General features: G+C 39.4%; 1 protein-coding gene across 5 annotated transcripts in view; it reads right to left on the minus strand.

The window, feature by feature from the left end:
- Positions 1-17,688, minus strand: part of LOC136877760 (aminopeptidase N) — a 210,109-nt gene that overhangs the window by 128,387 nt on the left and 64,034 nt on the right. For 4 of the 5 annotated variants that reach the window (XR_011018591.1, XR_011018592.1, XM_068228639.1 and 1 more), the window contains exons 6-8: positions 16,086-16,269; positions 1,940-2,087; positions 1,785-1,866 (exon numbers count right to left, since the gene is read on the minus strand). The exons of the other annotated variant lie outside the window; for it this stretch is intronic. Coding sequence is in view for 2 of the 4 variants with exons in the window: in XM_068228639.1 (XP_068084740.1) it covers positions 1,785-1,866; positions 1,940-2,087; positions 16,086-16,269 (414 nt within the window). In the remaining 2 variants the exon portion in view is untranslated. The remainder of the gene's footprint in view (positions 1-1,784; positions 1,867-1,939; positions 2,088-16,085; positions 16,270-17,688) is intronic. 5 annotated transcript variants of the gene reach the window in all.

Consider the following 17,688-nt stretch of genomic DNA (forward strand, 5'->3'; position numbering starts at 1 on the left):
AAGAAGCTCTTCATGCCAGAGCATCATACAAAACATCATGGAGAGAACTATGGAGATGCAGCATATGACTTTGACTATTACAGAGAAGAATGAACTACCCTTGGCATCGTTAGTGGCAAATAAAAATGCCGATGAGAAGGGATGTATGCAGACTAAATCTAAGAAGACTAAGATAGAAGAGAAGAAGAAGAATTTTGAAGAAATTTCATCTCAGCAGGATGGACTTGAAACAAAATTATGGAGTATTAAGAAGTCGTCCAGAAGCAGTACTTATTAAACCTAAGAATGGTAAGACCTACTCGGATGTTTTGAAAGATATCCAGAGCAAGGTAAAGCCGGAAGATAATGGGATGGGCATTCAATCAATTCGTAAAACTGCAGCTGGAGCAGTTCTTCCTGAATTCAACAAAACCAAGCAAAAAGATAATAGGGAAAATTTTAATAAATCTCTTAGATATGCTCTTGGAGAGGACAGTGACATGAAGGCTTTAACTTCATTTACTACACTAAAAATTCAGGATATGGACTGTGTCACTACAGTAATAGGACGGTGTAGAAGAAACTGTAAGGTGAGATCTTGGAAGTGCTAACATAGAATTGAAAGTCTCAATATTATTATAATAATAATTGGATATCATACACTTCTACAATTTTCGAAGATGCCAAGGTGCCAGATTTTTGTCCCATTGCAGTTCTTTTATGTGCCAACATGGGGCTGATGTATTTGAGCACTTTCAAATATCACCAGACTAAGCCAGAATCAAACAACTAATAAAATCACAACGTAATGTACCTAATGTCTCTTTAATTATGAATGATTTTAAGAGATGCTGGAATTGCTGGAATTTTTTTCTAACGAAGGTTTCTTTTAATATTACAAAATATCTGCTGATATGCAACCCTAAAGGAGTGGTTTGTGGAAAGGCTGAAATGTACAGCACTTAGAAACCACAGCCAGGAAACTGGAGTGGGAAAATTCTGTTGATGATGATAACAATGATGACTCTTTAGTTATAAGGGTTTTTCAAATGAAACAAAACAAATACTGTACGTGTTGGACAACATACACTGTACACAACAAAATACTGATGACAGTTTGAGGGAGTCTACCCATCAGGCACCTGTGCAAATGCTGAACAAGTTTCTCTACAGCCTCCGCAACGAATGACACTGGTTGCTGTTTGAAACACTCTTCCACAGCATCAGGAACTGCTTGATGTTGGTGAAGCGCTTACTCTTCAGGGCTTTCTTCTGCAAACCAAAAATGTGATTGTTGCAAGGTGGAGAGATCTTGGCTTTAGATTGAGGGTCAGAAAATAATTACAGGGAAAACTGCAACTGTCCATTGTTGAGTTGGCAGCACTGATGTGTACTACCATGAAGCACAAGCACACTTTGTGACAGCTTTCGTGGTCAAAGCACCTTTCTTGACCGAATCATGCCACGTTGTATTCATTTGGACGTAATTATTAAACATGAATGTTGCTTCACTGAGCGAGTTTGAACCCCACTATTGACAGCCCTATAGAAGGTTTTCTGTGATTTCTCACTTCGAAAATAGGCAAATACTGGGGCTGGACCTTAATTAAGGCCACGGTTGCTTCCTTTCCAGTCCTAGCCCTGTTCCAACCGATTGTCGCTGTAAGACTTTTCTGAGGCAGTGTGACATACAATCAGTAGCAAAAGTTCTGAGCTATTAATGCAAGTGCCATTGTTGTCAGCTTTGTCTGTGTTTCATTTGAACAACCCTTATGTAATTCTTACCTCATTGAAGATGTACTTACTAGGCCTTGAGATAGTCTCTGACACCAGCCACGAATATGTCTCTTGTCAGAATATGTTCCATCATCCTTATCAGCACTGAACCTGTACAACAGTCTGTGTTGTTAATGTACATAAACACTTGGATATATCACAGCACTTGTGACCATAGTCTTACCTGTGTCATAGGTTCTCATATTGTACTTGGATCTCAGTTCATTCCCCGTGTTGACAACCTTGTTTAGTATAGATGGATCACCAGAAACAAGACTTCTATGCAGCACATTTACTTGGTAGTCACTTTCCATTTCCCAAGTTGGCAGCACCTGATATAACATATCTGTTGTTATTTCTGTATTTGGACTGATATTGTGGAAACACTGATTTTTGCTTTATGTCAAAGGCTACAAAATTATCGGCATTTACTTTAGATTGAGGGTCAGAAAATAATGACTAAGTAATTTAGAAAACAGATCTTTTATAGATGGGATACATTTCTGATTCCTTCACTAGAACTATTTTAACTTGATCCTTGCGATTCATACAAATTCTCATAGCATCTCGTTATACCAAAATATGATGAGCTCCATTAGCTATATTATATGATCAAAGGTATCTGAACACCTATTCATAACTGTCCTCTACTGTTCCTTGGATATACTGCCTGGTAATGGCACCAACCCTTGGCCTATATTACAGCTCAAACTCTGTCTACCAGGTGTCGGAACATCTCTTGAGGAATGGCAGGCTGTTCATCCTGCAGTGCTGAAGCAAGAGTAGTTAAATTCTGCTTATGGAATTTGTGAAATGTCCCTGAGTAAATGAGTCTTCTGCACAGGCAACATTATAGATGGCTGTTCCAATGGATAGTCATCATGAAAGGAATAGAGTGGAAGAGTAAAATAACATGCAGTACTCTTTACGCCACTGAATGTGACGCTTAGCGTTCACCAGCAAAATGTGCAATTTATGCATGGGTACCTGAGCCTTGAACCCCAGTCCTTGTACCTTCCAATGTACAGTCATGGTGCAAGCTACACAATCAGTAACACTGGGGAATTCGTGAATAATGGTATCTCATGATGTCATACGACTTTCCGGTATCACCCTCTTCAATGCTCAATTGTCCCTGTACACTTGTGACCTACCTAAGTTTACTGTGGTTATGTTTTCCAGTTTTCACTTCACAAACATCTCCCTAACAGTCAACTTGGCGAACCTGAGGAGGGCAGAAATGGCCCCGAATTCTTACTAATGCAGTAACTGATAACCATTCCATGTTCAAAGTCACTCTGCTGTCTTGTTCCACCCATTCTGCAGGTATTTCATAACACTGAACAACAATAGCCTTCAGCTTCCTGTTAAAGCAACAGCAGATGGAGCTGAATGTTGTTTGTGCGAAGTATGTGAGTAGCCAACCACGCGCCTTCTCCATTCCATAAATATGTGTCAACAAACGACTAGGGCGTTCATTTCTTTCATTTGTACTGAGGTCTATTTTGATGCAGTATAACATAATTATAAAGGAAACGCATTCTGGCATTGTATGCAGCGGTAAGTACACAAATGAGTCTGCTAAGTACAGAAACTGACGGCTACTGTAGATTCATTTACCTGAATAATAGAGGCATGCATTATTCAAACTCGAGATGAGGCAAGATGCACCTTGCTGCATATGCAACCACCATTACATATGAGTGGAACGTATAACCTAAAATGCCTGAGTTTGCTCCAATTCTTTTGACAGGTAGGTGTACATCGTTATCAGACCCCCACATTCAATATCATATGACCACTGCTTGTGTTTACCAATATTTTGGTGAAGAAGGATATAATTTCTTTGCTTAATTTAAAAGGATCATACTGAGTTGTATCTCTTTTCCAGATTATAATAATTGATGTAAGAACTATGTACATATCAGTTTTCATAAAAATTTTGTAACAAGTGTATTTTTGAGAGGCAGTGATGTAAACTGCTAAAACTTTACATACTTCTCCTGAAAAATCATGAATTTTGAATAGTAACCCTTTCGTTCTTGGCCATTGACATGCACTGTACAATATACTTTGTAATAGAAATAACTCTCTCATTAATGTAACTTATAACTTATTATGAAACTATACCATATATGCTCCACACATTTACATTATTTTTGTGCAAGCAATCTGCTCTATGGAATTAATATATATATATATATATATTACAAGTTGTTTTACGTCACGCCAGCACAGATAGGTCCAATGGCAACGATGGGACACAAAATGGGTAGGAGTGGGAAGGAAGTGGTCATGGCTTTAATTAAGGTATAGCCCCAGCATTTTCCTGGTGTGAAAATGGGAAAAAACAGAAAACCATCTTCAAAGCTGCCGACAGTGGAGTTCAAACCCACTATCTCCCAAATACTGGATACTGGCCGCACTTAAGCGACTGCAGCTATTGAGGTCAGTGGAATTAATAAATATTAATAGTAATAATGTATGCCGAGTGGGTGCCTACGGTAAATACTGAGAAATGCTCGAGTTGGAGGGTTCGCCTAACAACGTAACCAGCAAATCCTACTCCCTAAGGAGATGGGTGAGGGCGAGTATCCGGCGCCTTAAAACGGGATGTTCTCGGCTATGGTATGGTAACCCAGAAAGAAGGTTCCCTGGTCCTCCAGGTTGGGGGTTGTGCGCAGGGCTAACACCCCAGCCACGTGAAAAAAAATCTTGTTACAAGACTTACCTACAGAGATAGCCGGATGGATAAATTGATGACGACTAAGCGAGGGAAAGGAAAATGAGATGTTATTTTTGGAACCTAGAATGTGCTAAGCCTGCACCGAGAGGGAACCTTTAGGAATCTGAAGGAAGTTTTAAAGAATTATAAGGTGTCGATTGCTGCACTGCAAGAAATCAGATCGAAAGGTGCAGATATTATGGACTCGAGAAATTACACCATCTTCTTCAGTGGGGGTGATAAAAACCAGCTGGTAACAGGATTCATGGTAGCAAATGATGTGAAGCAAGCGGTTCTGGGATTCAAACCCATGAATGAGAGACTGTGTGCCCTACGCTTAAAGTTCTCCCTGTTTAATATAACAGTATTCTGTGCTCATGCTCCTACGGAAGACTCAAGCATAGATGTGAAAGATGAATTCTTCAGTGTACTTGAGAAAGAATATGATGCAGCTCCAAGACATAATGTTAAGAATGTTCTCGGAGACATGAATGCTAAAGTAGGAAGAGAAGAAGAATTTAGACCAATGGTTGGACTGCATAGTATCCACATGGAAAGTAATGATAGCGGACTTTGGCTCGTAGACTTCGCAATAGCACACGAGATGACTATCTCTAGTACGTATTTCCCACGGAAGAATATTCACAAGGTAACATAGAAGTCTCCCGATGGAGAGACAGAGAATCAGATCGATCACGTTCTTATCGACCGAAGACACGGGTCAGGCGTTATGAACGTCAGGACAAAGAGGGGGGCAGATGCAGACTCGGACCACTATCTTGTGATAATGAAGTACAGACAGAAAATAGCCAATATCATGAAGACACAGGGAAAGAAGGCTTTGAAGTTTGATGTACAGGCACTGCATAGAGATGACATGAAGAAAGAAAGCTATAGGGAAGTGGTTGCTGAAAAGCTCAGAGGTCAAGAGCAAGAACTAGAAGGAGCTACAGTGACTCAGCAGTGGAAAGTATTACATGATACGTTGAAGAGTGCAGCTGCAGAAATGGTGGGATTTCAGAAACCTGTGAGGAGAACGGAATGGTACGATGATGAGTGTCAGGCAGCAGTCTTAAGGCGTAATGAAGCAAGAGAAAAAACACTGCAGTGAAGAACATGAGCGAGCACTGAGAGATTCCAACAAGCTAGACGAGAGGCGAAGAAGGTACTGAGAAAGAAGAAGAGAGAGTGGGAAAAAGAGAAGCTACAACAGATTGAGGAAATGCAGAACAGAAAGAAGGTCAGAGCCATGTTCCAAGGAGCTAGGGAAATTAAGAAGGGATTCCAGCCAAGGACAAAATGTTGTAAGGATAAAGTAGGCCACTTGATTGGAGATGAAAATGGGATAATGGAAAGGTGGGCAGAATATTTTGAAGCCCTTCTGAACCCTATAGGGGAGAAAATTCAGGAATTGCAAGAGCAGGTAGGAGATGGTCAGTTGGTTGCAGATGGCGAGGAGGAAAACGTGCCTGAAGTGGCCTTAGAAGAGGTGAAGGAGGCAATATCCCTCATGCATAATAACAGAGCACCAGGAGAAGATGCAATTCCAGCAGAGCTTTTCAAGTATGGTGGGGAGGAAGTTTGTAGGAAGCTGCATAATCTCATTTATGCAGTGTGGGGAAGCAAAGACATACCAGAAGATTGGAACCTACCGGTCATCTGCCCCATCCATAAAAAGAACGACAAGACGGTATGTAGCAATTACCGTGGGATCTCCCTTCTCAATGTGGCATACAAGATCTTCTCAAAAGTGCTAGTAAGGAGATTAGAAGCATATGCAGAGAAAGAACTGGGTGAATACCAGTGTGGATTTTGACAGAACAGGTCAACAATTGATCACATCCTGTCATTACGACTAATTCTGGAGAAGTGCCACGAATATAACGTCGGCGTGCATCAACTCTACGTTGATTATAAAGAGGCCTATGACAGTGTCCATAGACCCAAGCTACGAATGGTGTTGGAGGAAATGCAGGTGCCAAGAAAGATCATCAATCTTGTGGAAATGACATTGAGGAATACCAGAGCTAAAGTGAAAATCCAGGGGAGGCTGACCAGGGAGTTCCCAGTGCGAGGAGGGCTTAGGCAGGGAGATGCTTTTTCGACGACCCTCTTCAATCTTTGCCTGGAGCATGTAATTAGGAAAATACCACTGAACTCTCAGGATACCATCTACAACAGATCGCTTCAGTATATGGCATTTGTGGACGACGTTGTCCTTCTTGGTAGGAACACAAGAGAGTTGACGGAGGCACTACGGTGCATGTGTGAAAGTTCCAGACACCTGGGGCTGAGAATTAATAATGAAAAGACAAAGTATATGGTGAGCATGAGGGAGAAGGGAAGGTTCAAAGGGGTGAGAGACCTGGAATGGGAAGAAGGACAGCATGAGAGGGTTGCAGAATTCAAGTACCTGGGTGTCATGGTAACGGAAAACAACTTAGTCAGTGCAGAGATACAAGCACGCATCGCAGCAGGCAGTAGATGCTTCTATGCATTTCACAAACTATTGAAGTCCTCCAGTCTATCTAGAAGGCTTAAGCTCACTGTGTACCACACCATAATATGGCCAGTAGTTCTTTATGGATGTGAAGCCTGGACGCTTATGGAAAGTGATAAGAACAGGCTCCGAGTATGGGAAAGAAAGGTGCTGCGGAAGATCTATGGGGCTGTATGTGAAGAAGGCGAATGGCGCATCCGAACAAATCAAGAAGTGTACCAGCTCTGTGCTGCAGTAGACCTGCTTGCAGAAGCGAAGAAGAGATGCCTGAGCTACTTGGGGCACGTGGTGAGAATGGAGAAGGAGAGGGTTCCCAAGAAGGCCCTCGAGCAACACCGTGAAGGCAGAAGGAGGCAAGGAAGACCTAGGAAGAGGAAGTGCAGGCATTGGGAATCCGGAACTGGAGAAGGTGTGCGGCAGACAGAGATGGTTGGGCGACAGCTGTAGGAGAGGCCAGGGTCCTGCATGGACTGTAACGCCAGGAGAGTGAGTGAGTGAGTGAGTGAGTGAGTAATATTAATAATGTGAGCCTCTTCATCATAATGCAAATTAACTAGACCTTCTCAGCCACCTAATTCTTATTAAAATATATATTTTTGGCTACCAGCTTCCCCTGCAACATATTTCTATGTTTATTAATAGGAAAACCAGTCTTGGAAAATATCTGTTCACTCAGAACTGATGTAGCCGGTATGGAGAGGTATTTCCTGGCTAAAACACACAATGCGGTATATCTGCTCTCGTTGCAGTGCTAGATTCTAGAGGATTGTCTGTACGCTGAGCATAGGCTTCTCCAAGGTTACACTATATCCATAGCAGCATCAGCTGCAGTGTTATGGCTTCTGTTTTTTGCTGCTGTTATTATGGCATCACATGATGCCCATACCAAAAATACATCAGATAATGATGGTATGCATTGCTCACTGGTTGAAGTATGTGATACACGACTCAATGTATCGGTCAGTATAGCCGTACATTCTGTTGTCAAATACTCCACTGTGCTTTTCACATGACGTGCATCTGTGAAAGGAACGTTTTGAACTGAGGGTCGAGAATGGTCGCAGTGACAAATAGGAGATTGACTTCAGGGTCACCTAGCTTTTTAGTTACAGATTTCCTGTAAATAATTCATGAACTGCCATGCTATGTCTGTTTTCCAGTCTCCCCTTGACAGCAATAAACAAAGTTGCTTATGTTGTTTGTTGAAAAGAACTAAAATGCGTCGGCAGAAATACTTTCGGGATGATTTGGCACTTGAAAACACATACTATCACAAAAGGAGAATTGTTACAAAGAACACCCCCAGCCCATTTTGCATCACAGGAAGCTATGCTTTCAACAACAATTGCGAGGTATCCAGGTTGATGTACATCCTATCTACAGTTATTAACAAATATTGCAGGGTTATTCAGCTGACATGACCACCTCAAATAAGTTGTGAAACGTACGATGTCAGAATGTGTATTTTTTGTAATTATGTTATACCTATTGCGTCAATAATAGACCTCTGTAGAAATGAATACTGACATGTATTTACATAAGGGTGAAGGCCCGTGGTTGGCTACTCACATACTCTGCACAAACAACATTCGGCTCTGCCTACCTGTAGCCCTATGACATGTTGCTCAACACACAATACGGGGAAAACGCTCTCGAGATCTCTCGACATTTCTTGTGAGGAACAGTTGTTTACACTAGTCTCAAGAAATCTCCAGAGCCTGTCTCAGACTGCCATCACTAAGCTCAGTTAAGGCCATGGCCACTTCTTTCCCAATTCTAGTCCTGTTGCATTCTTGCATTACTTCAATGTGTTAGTGGTGGAACATTAAACCACAAAAAAAACACACACACACATGTCTCAAAGCAACGGTTGTAATACAGTATATCAGCATCCTTTGGCTATTTCTGTGAAAACATCAACCATCTATGGGCGGTCATCTTGTAACAGGTTGCAGATGCTATAATTTCCAATTGATACCTTTCTGCCATCTGTCCATTCTTGCAACCATGTCCGAAGAGAAGAAGGTGAGTGGGTTTCACATAGACATAAGAACTCAATTTGCGAGACAATATCAGACACCATTATTTACACCCAAATGCTTCAAATATAACAGTCTTAGAAGAAGATGTATGACAGAGAGAAATGAAATGAAAATCCACAGCCTGTTTCTAGTCATTCGACTGGGTCAGGAATGGAATGAATAAATGAAGCTCCATCTAGCGGCGAGGATAGGAATTGTGCCGTCTGCTGAAGCCTGTCTCATGCCTCTGGGGCAATGATTAATGACTGATGGATGAAATGAAGTGATATTGGAGAGTATTGCTGGAATGAAATATGACAGGGAAAACAGGAGTATCCAGAGAAAAACTTGTCCTGCCTCTACTTTGTCGAGCACCAATCACACATGGAGTGACCAGGATTTGAACCATGGAACCCAGCGGTGAGAGGCCGGCGCACTGCCGCCTGAGCCATGGAGGCTCTATCACGAAGAGAAAGAAAATCAAATATTCCTTACAGCAAGTTATCAAAAATGTATAATGCAATAAGATTATAATCACAGAGTTTTACCAAAATGATTATCATAAAAGATAACTATTATCGTGGGATTGTGATTTTGTCAGAAATCTTTACACCTTAATGAACCCAAATGGGTTAGTAACCAGCAAACTTTTTAAAATGGTTTGGTTTGATTGTAGATAGATGGATTTGATTAAGATAAGCATAAGATTTTGGGACTAACACCAGAACATGATGATAACTGAGGAGTGGTAAATATAGAGTAAAATGGAGAGAATCAATATTTGCTCAGACTTAGCTGCATCTGAGTAAAGATAAGATGGTGATTGTCATCATCATCATCATCATCATCATCATCATCATCATTATTATTACCACCTTTGATAGTCAATAATGCAGTCTTTTAGGAAAATAATTCCACCGCCCTGTCCAATCAGGCTTCAGGAGAAGGCTACTTCAGATTCGGTAGGTAGCCAATTGAGAGACAGCATTGAGTCGGAGCATTTGCAACCAACTAAACTTAAGAGGATTAAACATCAACAAATTAACTACATTGCAAGACACAATATTAATTCTCTCTGTAAAATTGGAAGACATAAGACTTTTACAGATGAATTAGATAAACAAAATATTCTAATAGTGGGCCTTCAAGGAATGAGAAACACGATGGAAGAACCTTTTGAATCACAAGGTTATAGAATTTATAATGGAATACCAGACCAAGGAGTTAAAAATCAATGTCCCCAATTTGGAACAGGATTTATAGTGAATTTAAAAATATGGTAATAGATTCTATAATTGATTTTCAAGCAATATCACCAAGAATTGCAACTATCACCTTTAAAACAACAACAAAAATTTATAGAATAATAAATGCCCATGCTTGCAAGAATGGACAAGATGGGCAAGAAATCAAACTTGTTGATAAATTAAAGTATTTAGGAGAAATCATAACTTATGGTCTTAAAGAGAAACCAGCTTGGCATAACAGAATAAATAAATTAAACAAAGCAAATTATATTACCAAGACTACATACAATAAAAAAAAGCTTATCGATAGCAGCAAAATTAAGACATTATAAAACAGTCACACATCCAGAAATAACTTATGCTAGAGAAACCATTTTTAAAACTACTAATACAGCTGAAACAGACAGAACACTTAAGACAGAAAGAATAATAATTAGAACATGCATAAATAAACAGTATCAAGTTAATGGACAATGGAGAATAGCATCAAATAAAACAGTTTATAAGGAAATTGAGCCAGTCTTGAGCACCATTAGGAAAAAACGTATATAATTCTTTGGACATCTTATCAGAACAAGAAATGTCAAGAGATCTCGAGAGCGTTTTCTCCGTATTGTGCGTTGAGCAACATGTCATAGGGCTACAGGTAGGCAGAGCTGAATGTTGTTTGTGCGGAGTATGTGAGTAGCCAACCACGGGCCTTCTCCCTTATGTAAATACATGTCAGTATTCATTTCTACAGAGGTCTATTATTGACGCAGTAGGTATAACATAATTACAAAGGATACACATTCTGGCATCATATGATGCAGCGGCAAGTACACGAATGAATAGGCTAAGTATAGAAACTGACGGCTACTGTAGATGTACATTGTTATTTGACCCCACATTCAATATCCATTTGACCAGTGCTAGTGTTTACCAACATTATGACGACAAAGTAAAGAATTCCTTACAGAACATCTGACACCAGAATTAGCAGAAGAATAATTGAAAATTATGGAATAGCATGACCAAGATTAAATGGATCACAGAAATTAAGGAGGACGTTAAAGAACTAGAAATAACAATAGACAATCTCAAAAACAAAACAGAAAAGGTTAAAATACTTCAAGACATACACACGAGGCTTCAGACCAACATCAATAAAAGGTCCAATGGGAATGTATTTTCAACAGAACAAAGGAAGGCTGTATCTCTCAGAATGAAAAAATATTGGGCTGATGGAAAATAAAAAAATCCTTTGTATTATTGACTAGAGTGGTCCAATGTAGGCCATAAAATGTAAAATTAAAAAATTATTATTTATTCATCGATCCTCCACTTCAGCAGGCTGGGTGTGCAAATGAACAAGCCTCCTCCTAAGGGTTGTTTTATGATTGTTGAAAAGTAAGTTCTCTAGAATGATATCCATCTTATCCTTCAGCTCAGGGCCTCTCAAACGCCCAAAATCTCATGCGTGCAAACCGAAGCGCAGAGGTTTTGTGCACCGTGCATCGGCCCGACTCAGTTTGGACCAGCGTTTTGTCTTGGGGCGACTCGGCTAAGCTCGGCTCAACTCTGCTCGGATGGTGGAAGCTGCAGAGCAAGTGAGGAAGGGGGAGAGAGGCGGAGCAAGCGAGACAGGCGTAGCGAAGGAGAGAAACAGCGCTATTGCTTAAAATCCAGGAGTGGGGTTCTGCACTCTGGTCAACCTAGCGAAGTCATCTTTTGCACCTTGCGCTGTGCAATGCACCGGTGCATGCACCCTGAGAGGCCCTGCTACAGCTGAACACTGTTACTTTGAATTACCTAGATTAACTAACGTCTAATATGATAGAATAGTGCAGTAGATTAAAGCTCTACGAATAAGTTTCATCTTTTTATTAGAACATGGCAACTTTATCAAATTTTAATTTACAAAACAGCACCCCACCACTAATAGAACAACTCTTTTTTCCACTTGTGTTGACTTGCTATGCCTAATACAGTAGAGGGATTTTCTGTCAGGATAACTCCCTTAGCCATTAGCAGACTCCTACTTCATCTACAAGGCAGCACGTTGATTACTAAAATGCCTCACTCATCAACTGTGCTGTTCCATAGAGGTCTCTTTCTCCACCAGAGCTGCCAGTAAGGACTTCATCGTAACCCTGGCAAGGGGCTCTCACATGGTGCTACCAGCCAGGCCAGTTGGACCAAGGTTATTTTAAAAAGGTGTTACTCCTCCATCACTTGCCTTTTGTTCTAGCTTGTGACAGACAGCACCTGGCCTCCCGTATACTGGCAGTGGTATTATTATTGTTCTTTTTTCTTAGATCTTGGCCTGCTGTGGTCCATGCGAAGTAATTTCATGATTTACTTCCTCTCCTTGCCTTCCTTCCACCACGGCACTTAACACTCTTGAAAGGGCTTTGGCCTTCCCATAGACCGCTGCTCAGCCCAAAGGCCTGCAGATTACGAGGGGCCGTGTGGTCAGCACGACGCATCCTCTCGGTCGTTATTCTGGGCTTTCGAGACCGGGGCCACCATCTCACCGTCAGATAGCTCCTCAATTCTAATCACGTAGGCTGGGTGGACCTCAAACCAACCCTCAGGTCGAGAGAAAAATCCCTAACTGGGCGAAAGGCAGGCACGCTACCCTTACACCATTGGGCCGGCCCTTGCCTTCCTGGCTTTCCAATATTTCTTCACTTTCACTATATTCCCTCCTTTCTTCCATCCAGACAGGTTTCCTTTGCTTCCTCTCTTTCTCTTGGAACTCCCCCTAACTCCTTAATCCTATTTCTGAAAATGGCTCTATTGAATTTCTTGTTTCTTGAGATACCCAGTTCATCCATATCCTGTTTAACTTCAATGAACTGTTGGATTTGTGTTTTGGGATTTTCATGGCCTTAAAAGGTAATCCTCCTTTCTCTGATATGGTCTGAAAGCTTTTCATTTTTCATCTTTCAAAATAAAGTTCTCTATTGTTCCTTTTCCTCCATTCATTTTCATCTTTCTTCGGACCAAGAATTTTTCTTAGTCGTTCTTTCTTTTCTAATTTATCAGTTTCTCTATTTTTGTTTTAAGACAAAATATTCAGCTACATACTAGCACTAGAGTTTAATGACCACGTTGTAATTATGAAGTTTTGCTTTTATTGACAATCTATTTTTTATTGTCTGAGTTAATTGATAAGTTAGTTCCACTTTTTGTGGTCTTGTTTTGTTTGTTTTATATCAAGACCATTAGGCTGAATTATTTCTCCAAAGTACTTACATTTTTTACTTTCCTAATTTTTCCATATTTCATGTTAAGATATTTAGGAGCATCTTTAATGTTTGTCATGTATTTGGTCTTGTCAAAAGAAATTTGTAGCCTTGCTTTCTGCTGTCTCTTTCAAAAGGTTGATTTTTTTCATTGCAGCACTTGTATTGTTTGACAGAACAGCTACTGTCCAGTGGGGATACTTGGAACTGGAGGGAAACTTGGGACACTTTTGGGTAGCCTATATTTATGTTGGTTGAAATTACCTACCCTGCATATAATGCTAATAGTGTTTTTGTTTTTCTCAGCTAAAGTGAATGTTTCAGGCACACTGTCTAACCTTTTTCAAGCTTTATAAGTTGAGATATGTACTACATAGTTGTGATTTAGTTTCATTATTATTTCTGTTTGCTTTAGTAACCTTCTAAAACTGTGTATACCAAGGAGAGCTAAAATCACTAAAATCAGTTTATTAGTGTCCCATCTAACCTAGAATTTATTAAATGTAACAACAATGTATTGAGCTCATATCTGACAGTCTATAGTATATAAGTGAGATTTCATAAACAAATGTATGATGTGGGATAACTTGGGACACCTTGAATTATTTTCCAGATATTTATCACCATGCCTAGAAAGAATAAACAAGAGAATGGGAGCAGAAAATACCATGATTTTACCCATGAGACTTTGGAAAAAGCCATAAAATATGTAAAATTTGGACATATGTCATTCAGGAAGGCATCAGAGTTGTTTAATATACCGAAATCTACTCTACGTAGGAAGGTGGCAAACAAAAATTGTATGAGTTATGGTCGCCCTCGTGTATTGTCATCAGAAGATGAGAAATCACTGACTGATGGACTTATTGTAGCTAATAAGTGGGGTTTCCCTTTCACAATTTTTGACATTCGCTTCCTGGTGAAAGCCTTTCTGGTGAAAGCCTTTCTGGACCAAACTGGTGCTATGTAACCACGCTTTAAGAATTTCAAATTTAGGTTTAGTACCATGACTAATATGGAAAAACTGACACTTAAATATTTCATTTGGGAAAGTTTATATTTAAAATAGGAATGTAATCATCACCATCGCAAACAATGAATAAATTTACTTGTTTTAGTATAATAAACCACAAAATAGCAGTGTAACCAAAACATGAAAATTATACCAATTTGAAAATAAAATCTATTATGGTGAACTTAAATTAGATTATGTTGATGACTACATAACTAAAATCAAGGAGAAACCTATTCATAGGTGTCCCAAGTTTGATTCATAATGGTTAACATGATGTTTCTGTGCAATTTGTATTACTGTCCTTTTTAATTAAATTAAAGCATTTTAAATAATATTTTCACAGGGTTTATTGCACAGATGTTGACAGCCAACAGAGACCTGTTCACTGTAATTAATTCAAGTTTGTATGATTATAGTTTAGCGTTCTATAACAATTTGAATTTTAAAACTGTCCCAAGTAACCCCACTCGACGGTAAATCATCTGCAAACGCTTAACTGTTTAATTTAATGTTGGAAGTTTTTGTATCCAAATTCTGATTGTCGTAGTTGTTATTGTTGTTCAAAGGCCTATGAAGATTGGATATCAAGGTGGGAAACCTAAGAGGAGTAAGCTAACCAAGGCAAGAAAGTGAAAGATACACATATAGTGAAATACAGAGTGGTGCAGAATTTTCGCAGGAGCTGAAATACATACTAGCACTCAGGTATAATGACCACATTGCAATTATTAAGTTTTGCTTTGTATCCACAGTGATATCCCTTTTCTGTTTTGTAGCATTCTAAAGGACACCTGGGAAAGTAACTATGCAAAAGTTGAACACTGATCAGCAGACAGAATTGATTAAATATTACTTTACAAATCAACAGTCTATTATTCTGCCACATCTTCAGATTTGACAGCTTTGGATTTTTTCTTTTATGATATCTCAAAGAATGTAACCTTTAAGCTTTTCAGTCTGTTGGCACATGAAATATAACAGTTGGAACACTATAACACACCTGTAAAAGAACACATTAATAACAGAATGGCATGTTTCATTCTACAATAACATACTCAGATTCTATCAAATCAAACATGCATATATTTTTACAATATTGTTTATGTTGCATAAGATTGTCAATGATTATGAATGGGTAATATTATGAACAAGTGTGACAAATTATATGAATGCTGAAGTCTATTATTAACACTTAAAAACAGAAAGAAAAAAAAGGAGATATCTCAAAGAACACATCTAAATCAACAAGCCAGCAACCAATGTGGAGCTCAAGAACAATATTCAAGAAGAAATTGATGTGTTACAGCCAGAAACTCTGGACAAACTTATGAAATTGCTTTGATTGCTTGTCTTTGTCAAGAAGGGAATGGTGGTCATTTGAAAAACATATTTTTCAGAAGTTGTGTGCATACGTATATTTATTGTTTGTTGCAGAAATATTGGCATTTCTTTCCAAACAAAAACTTTAAAAAAATTATTATCAGTATACTGAAAGTCAGGAAAAGTAGAGGAATTACGGGTAAAATAATTGTGCCTAGTCTACATCAAACTTGCCCTCCCATGAATGTTATTTGTTTTATGGTATATATTACCTTAGAAGTCGCATAGAATTGCATATATCGAGCAAAGCCTTCCTTGAGCCACAATTCATTCCAAAATTGAGGAGTGACCAAATTTCCAAACCAGTTGTGAGAGAGTTCATGGGCTAAAACATGAACCATTGTACGTTTCTGCCACTTTGAGGCTTTACGTTCATCAAATATTATATGGGAATCCCTGAAAATAATGATAAAATCATTATAATTGTAACAACTTCAGTAGCATTTTATTAAAATCTCTATAAATGAAATGTATGTTTTGTCCATACATTATAAAAATTATCTTTTTTTTCTCTTACTAACAACTTTTAAAGACCTTAGAGACAAATGATTCAGTTTATATATTGAACCCTTTGGTCCAAAGGTCATGGGTTCAATATGTATGTATATATGTATGCATATAAGTACTGTATGTATGTATGTATGTATGTACGTATGTATGTATGTATGTATGTATGTATGTATGTATGTACATTCATATGCAAAACAAAGAAAACTGGGCGAGTTGGCCATGCATTTAGGGGCGAGCAGCTGTAAGCTTGCATCTGGGAGATAGTGGGTTCGAACCCCACTGTCAGCAGCCCTGAAGATGGTTTTCCATGATTTCCCATTTTCACACCAGGCAAACGCTGGGGCTGTACCTTACTGAAGGCTACAGCTGCTTCCTTCCCACTCCTAGGCCTTTCCTATCCCATCGTCGCCATAAGATCTATCCATGTCAGTGCAACGTAAAGCAAAAAAAAAAAAATTGTACACCATGAATGAATCGTGTGAGTACAATGAAGGTTGTCACACAGTATGGTCCTACGCTGACATGCAACCCATTTACATTTAATGCTGATTTCTTGCACATAAGTGCCACTAAGGGTGTACAAGTCCCTCCCTCATTTACAGTTGCAAGACGCATAATAAGGCCTAGTAGCAGCAAGTTGAGTGATCAAGCAGCATGTCCTGACAGAACATTTGACAAACCTAGATGAGTTTGAGTTTGTCTGGCCGGTTCAGTCCGCTATGGTAATAGAGTAGAATGTACAGCCACCGACTCTGCACCAAGTGTCAGGCGGCGAGAAATAACTCAACCCCCTAAGAGAACCAAAGGCTTTGGGCGGATGAGTTCTTTTAGGTGGGGTGATGGTCACCTCAGTGTAGGAAATGACACTGGAACGCATCAAGCAGTGTCTGACCTCAGATTAGGGGCGGCTGCAGAAGGTGTCTGTACTCCATGTGATGCCGGGCTGAGTGGCTCGGATGGTTGAGGCACTGGCCTTCTGACCCCAACTTGGCAGGTTCGATCCTGGCTCAGTCTGGTGGTATTTGAAAGTGCTCAAATACGTTAGCCCTGTGTCAGTAAATTTACTGGCACATAAAAGAACTCCTGCAGGACTTAATTCCAGCACCTTGGCATCTCTGAAAACCGTAAAAGTAGTTTGTGGGACGTAAAGCTAATAACATTATTATTATTATTATTATTATTATTATTATTATTATTATTATTATTATTATTATTATTATGTACACCATGTTTAGGAGCAGCTTCATCACCTGCTGGCAACTAGTACATAAATTTACGATCATTTTTGTGATAACCAGAGGTTTC

The sequence above is a fragment of the Anabrus simplex genome, chromosome 7, assembly GCF_040414725.1.
Source record: "Anabrus simplex isolate iqAnaSimp1 chromosome 7, ASM4041472v1, whole genome shotgun sequence".
Classification (NCBI taxonomy): domain Eukaryota; kingdom Metazoa; phylum Arthropoda; class Insecta; order Orthoptera; family Tettigoniidae; genus Anabrus; species Anabrus simplex.